The sequence below is a fragment of the Chelonoidis abingdonii genome, chromosome 4 (genome assembly GCF_003597395.2).
Source record: "Chelonoidis abingdonii isolate Lonesome George chromosome 4, CheloAbing_2.0, whole genome shotgun sequence".
Taxonomy (NCBI): Eukaryota; Metazoa; Chordata; order Testudines; family Testudinidae; genus Chelonoidis; species Chelonoidis abingdonii.
In genome coordinates this window covers 31335013-31341080 of record NC_133772.1, presented here as the reverse complement: position 1 = coordinate 31341080, position 6068 = coordinate 31335013, and the positions used below count along the sequence as shown (strand labels likewise).

Below are 6068 nucleotides of genomic sequence, written 5' to 3'. Positions count from 1 at the left end.
GATTGGATTTTGGGGTTTATTCTACAGGCTGCGTCCTGTGTTCTGGATAAATCCTTCAGCATGTATTGCTCTCTCTAATTGATTTTAAATAACAAGTACCTGAAGAGTTTGTTCTGCCACTAAAATGTTACCCTATTGAAATCATTCCAGTGACTAATAATGTAACCCCCTCCTATGCTATTAATGTTAATGCCTTTTGAAAGTACCTGAGAATAGTTAAACAACAGGTGTATTATAGTACTAACACCAAGGAAAAATGGTATTGAATATAACTGAGGCTGGGAAGGCATGGCAGTGGATCTAGTATGTGTAGGAATTCAGGATTTCCTGAATGACCAGCTGATGGCCATTTGGAGTGATCTCTGAGTACCAGACTTGGCCCACTGCCCTTACAGAACGCATCAGGAATACCATCTGATTTGTGATCATGAAGACATACTTGGACACTTCTGAGTCGAAGCGTGGCTCACTGGTGTGGTGTTGTTATCATTACTTTTCTCTTGCTTGCTGCTGTAAAGCACTCCAGCTCCTAGAGCTCAATTGCATGTTATCCTTTGGATGTGAGAACACTCAGACAAAAGTTTGTTGAGTATTCTCAAAGGAGGAGTTGTTGGTGTCAATAGGCATAAATCTAGGTAACTTGGGAAAATGAAGACCACACGTGTCGATAAAGCCCTCCTGCTCAGGCCTCAATGAACCATTGTTCTCCATGTTAAACACTTTGTGTAACTAGTGAAGACCTAATGTGTTAATAGCTGTAAAATGTAATGTCAGCAGTTAGTTTTTTGATTGTAATAGCCAGTTCCCTGCTGTAATACCCTGGAGCTAAATTGAAGCAAGTTTCAAGGCTACTCTTAGATACAGCATACATGTCTCTGCAGCAGAAAGGGGAGAGGGAGGGGGGGAAGACAAAAAGATGGAGTGAGAAAAGATACTGCAGCTGGATGGGAAAGGAGGGGGGGAGTGAAAGATCAGTTGGTCAGCAAGAAAAAGTTTTGTAGTAAACAACTGGGATATAAAAGGAAGAAACTGCTTGTTTTAGGTGTGCAAGATTTGAAATTGCATTCTCCCTCGCACCTCATTTGGGCTCAAATAAACTTGTGTTTTGCTTCTCCACCCCTGGTGTGTTTATTCGAGCCAAGCACACCGGACCCTGAATCTCTGTTGCTTGCCTCTGACACTTTGTGCTGGCAACAGAACTGAGGCCCATGATTATTAATCTTATTTTAAAAGAGCTATAAAGTCATTCAGGGGGTTAATCCTGGTGGCCTGGGTAGAGGCCGAGTTAAGAGTGAAACTAGTCAAAAAAACAGAGAGGCCTTGTACCAGGCCTTGAAGAAACCTAACTTGTCCAAGTATGGAGCTCTACAGAACAAGGCAGGCCTCAGCCTGAGCTATGTGAAACCTGAGGACACCTCCATAGGCTTAGGCCTCTTGAGCTTCTCTTGGCTGGTGTTTTCCTAGGCTCCCTGTCTTTTTCTCATGGCATTGCTAACCCACAGCCCAAGTCTCCCTACTTCAGCAGGAGAAACATTTGGCCATTTTTCAATCACAGTCAGCACCTTTTCCCTTCAGAAGTTTCCTCCTCTCCTCCAACTCTCTCCTGTCTGGGGTGTCTGCCCCCGCTGTCAATGGAAGGATTCCTATGGACTTTGAAGCAGGCCTTTTCTGTCAGGGGAAAAAATCATGCCTTACCCTCACTGTCTGGAAGAAACCCCTAGGCAATGACATTTTATACGTATTCAGAATTGGCCTTTCAGCATGCTAGTAAGGCCTCCCTTCTTCACCCTGCCTTTAGAACTGGAGTTGGCCAGGGTTTTCCATTTAAAGACTTTAATACGCAGCAATAGCAAAAAAATTACAGAACTTGCACCCTTGTGCCTGAAACGTGTTCTGCTGCCACCCTATTGTTTTGGTTCCAGGCTAATTTGGTTAGCCAAGTCTTCCCTCTTCATTACTGCAGTCCTGGAAAGCACACGGCCCCCTACAGTCACTGCCTTATTGTAAGTCATCCAGTATTAGCCTCCAGTTTTGCATCATTTAAATAAGCCATTGGGTTGTTGAGGAAACAGGTTATTGTGATTGTTGTATCTTGGCACAGATCAGTGCTGGCCATCCTCATGCAAAAATTGTAGCTTACACCCCTCCCTTTGGATTGTCTCTAGTATCCTAAGGCAATCATTCATCTTACTTCTGTGCCAAGCTGATACCAAGTGTTTGCATTGTCATATCGTGCACATGAATCAACATAGGCAGTCATTTAGCTGGTATGAAGAAAATCACAGGCACCCATCCACTTGCATGCAACTTGTATCTCAACTGGTGTTATTCTTTATAGGTGGCTGTCTGCTGCCATGACTGAGCTTTCAGAGAACCCCCTCTCTTCTGACAGACTTTAAGGCCAGAAGAAACCCTCATGGTCAGTCTGACCTCCTGCACATTACAGGCTATAAAACCTCACCCATCTACTCCTGCAATAGATGCATGGCTTCTGTTTGAGTTAGGATGTCCTCAAATCATGATTTAAGGCAAAATTTACAGAGAATCCACCATTTACATTCATTTAAGCCTGCAAGTGACCTATGCCTGGTGCTGGAGAGGAAGGCACTCTGGCTCTTTGACAAATCTGACATGGGGGAATTCCAACCCCACAGATGGTGATCAGTTAGACCCTGAACATGTGGGCAAGACACACCAGCTAGGTACCTGTGGAAAGAATTCTCTGTAGTAACTCAGAACCCTCCCCCTTTAGTGTCCTATTACCAGGCATTGGAGATATTCACTTAGCAGTCAGAGATCAGCTGCATACCAGTGTAGGCAGTCTCATCATACTGCGCCCCCCTCCCCCCCACAGCAAGCTCAGTTCTGAAGCCTTCTCCCCCCCACCCACCCAACTCCCTTTGAAAAGCTGCTCCAGAACCTCAGTCCTCTGATAGTTAGAAGCCTTTGTCTAACCTAAAGCCTAAAACTTGTTTATGGCCAGTTTATATCCATTTGTCCCTGGTGGTGCTTAATTCCTCCCTGATATTTATCCCTCTGATGCATTTCGAGAGAGCAATCTCTATCATTCTTCTTTTAGTTAGAGACTTTTGTTTAGCCTCTCAGTCTCTTCTTATAAGTGAAGTTATCTATTCCTCTGGACACCCTAGTAGCCCTTCTCTGTATCTGGTCCAGTCTGAGTTCATTTTACACATGGGAGACCAGAATTGTACACAGTATTCCAGATAATACCATTATAAAAGGCAGTGAGACCTTAACACTTCCATGTCTCTACTGTTTCAGCTAGCCAGATGAAAGCTAGTTCATTTATGCCTGTGTGCACTTCAGCCACACTTCGGCTTGTCCTATAGCTATAGCTTAAGTGTCTAGAAGCAGAAGATACAGCTAGGATCTCCCCCATAACTTGCAAGGCAGGTGGATGCTTAAGGTCTTGAAGCATCAGGTTTCCCAGTCAGGAAGACTTCACCACCTCCTGTAAGCTAGTGTTTGTTTGTTTTTTGGAGAGGACTGGCCAGTCACCAGACATTAGAGTTTCTAGTTACTAAACTTAAGCAAGTCCTCTGGGTTCACATTGGCTTCAGGTTAGGTTGGCAAGCACCAGTAGTTCTTATTATGTGCCCAGCTGAGTTAGAATCCAGCTATTCACAGTAAAGTTAACCAAAAAGAGTATTTAGCTGGGCTGAGTGGCTCCCCCCCCATAGATGACCCTCCCCCCCAGAAACAAGAGAAAGCCATTTGATGTACTTTGTCTAGTACTAGCTTGCAGTCTTTCCTGCCTTCTATGCCACATCCTATTCTGGAGTCTATCCCTGCAAAGAGGTCTGTTCTGCTGCGGAATTGGGGGGTGGGGGAAGACGACCACTAGAAGGCCAGTAGTAGACCCCTGACTTCAGAAACTGCTGTTCCCTCCCTGAGAGGGACACATGACCTCAAGACATTAGTGCAATCCAGAGATTTTATTTCCCCCCCCCTTATTTTACAATGATCTGCCATGAAATATTTGGGACCTTGTCATCCAGCTGCTTCTCCTACGGAGGAGTGTCACAGTAATGAGGGAAACCACAACCACCAGTGAGAGCATGGCCAGAAGTGCCAGGGTCAGGTCAAGTCTGGAGACAGGGTCTGTAGGAGGAGAAGAGGTTAAGACAATCTAGATTTTTGTAGGGTCTGAAGTGTGGAGACGACACCTAGGTTTCCTTGCCCCAGTGGTTCTCCTCCTGCCTGTTAGGTGAGTCTTCATCCAAAAAGGATACTTGATTGGTCAACTCACTTTAGATTGTGAATCAGCACCACCATTCCATTGATAGCCATCCAATAGAGGGCAGAGGCAGTGCTAGCCCCAGTGCATTGAGCGCCGAGGAGGCTTGGGGTATACAAGGTGCTAGTACCCTCCAAGTTCTTGTTTAAGACATCCTATGAATGTTGGGTTATTTCCTTATTCTTTGCTTCCCATGAGTGAGCAAATGTCCACTCAGGCATGGTTCAGACAACATTAGCTTACATATGGATAGTCAAGGAGGGACTTCTGCATGTACCCCCATGAACATTTAGATTAGCACCCCCTAGACAGCATTGACTTGCTGTATTCCAGGTTACTGTGCAAGAGGCCAGTTCTGTTAAACCCTAGTAGGACAGAACTCACCCTTGTTCTCATAGACTTGTTCTTTCCATGGCTCAGGGCTCTCCTGGAAGATCACAGGGCCATGAGAACTCACTAGGTCCTGAGGATCTGTCCCATTGTTGATATCCAGGAACCGGCGGCCTCCTGGGAGATGGAATGGAGAGTTAGGAAGCTGTCTGTCCAGGGCCCTCTGGTTGTGAGTGCATCATGTGAAGAGATGCAGTGTCACCATTGACTCAACCATGAGCCCTTACAGGCCTCCTGACAGGTTGTGGTACCAGGTATTAGATCATGAATTGATCATTTGAAATGTGGGAGAAGATAGGAAGAAAGGCCATTTCCTCAGAAGTAGGAGACACTAGAAATTGCCTCAGGAGACTATGCTCCACTGAGCTCTCCAACACTGGCTAATCTCCTACAACTGCCTTTTAACCTCTTTGTGTTAGCCCATCATACCCTAACTAGCACTACAGTACATTGTAGAGATACATAAGAAGCTAGGCTGAACTCATTGCAGTAAGTATATAGTAGGACAGGCAGAGCTCTGTTCACCATGAGTCCTCTGGTATTTGGGATGGGAGCTTGTAGAAACCCACATGGATCTCAGACCACTGGTACATGGATGAAGCCACTCAGACTTACTTGCAGTAGCACCTGATGGGCACGTTGTCCTGCAGGGCTCCAGCCGGGAGGGGTAGCAAGCAGAAGCGCTACAGTAAATGTACACCTGAAATCCACACAAGTGAGAATTGAGTTAGTGAGTGATTGCCAGTGCTGCTAGGAGCCAGGAAGTAAATCCAGAGCTATCAGTTTAGTTGCACATGTGCAGCACCTCAGACAATTTGCAGGTCAGTACCCAACTAAAATAGGAGCTCCTGCCCCTGCCCTCTGACTTCCCCTCACTCCCTTTATGTGCAGACCCCTTCTCACCTGTCCATCAAGAACCACCTGAGAGGCAGAGTCCACAAAGGCAAAGGTGGAGAGGACAAAGCGCTGGTGATGAGTTGGGAAGGGCAGCTCAGATGAGGCAGTGACCATGGGCACAAGCTGGGTTCTGTAGTTGTCGCCCAGGAATGGGCACCTGGGAACGAGACACAAGACAATGGTGGACCAAGAAAATTCCCTTCCCTCCCCCCAAGCCATGCTCCCCCTCCATCCCAGCCACTCACCCGTCAACCAGGATAGGCCACTGTGGCTGCTGCAGGGGGTTAGTGCTTGGGGTAGCCCAACACTGGTGCAGAACCAGAACCAGGGATGGGTCTGTTCTCTGCAGGATGCGAACCTCCATGTAGACAGGGTCCCTGAGTACCTTCACCACAGGATAGTCTCTTTCTGCAAGATAGGATGCGTAGCTCACATCTGTGGGGAGAGGGCAGGAGGAGAGAAGAGCTGAGATGCCTATGGTCCTTCAGGGGATGGGATCTCTGTGCTGGAGTGAGTGGGGGGG

The 6068-nt window shown here is 46.7% G+C and overlaps 1 protein-coding gene across 1 annotated transcript in view; it reads right to left on the bottom strand.

The window, feature by feature from the left end:
* The window catches only part of LOC116830864 (zona pellucida sperm-binding protein 1-like), a 41825-nt gene that overhangs the window by 27895 nt on the left and 7862 nt on the right, over nucleotides 1-6068 (bottom strand). Inside the window, exons 8-11 of the mRNA XM_075065822.1 lie at nucleotides 5791-5980; nucleotides 5552-5702; nucleotides 5264-5348; nucleotides 4643-4765 (exon numbers count right to left, since the gene is read on the bottom strand). Of these exons, the coding sequence (XP_074921923.1) occupies nucleotides 4643-4765; nucleotides 5264-5348; nucleotides 5552-5702; nucleotides 5791-5980 (549 nt within the window). The remainder of the gene's footprint in view (nucleotides 1-4642; nucleotides 4766-5263; nucleotides 5349-5551; nucleotides 5703-5790; nucleotides 5981-6068) is intronic.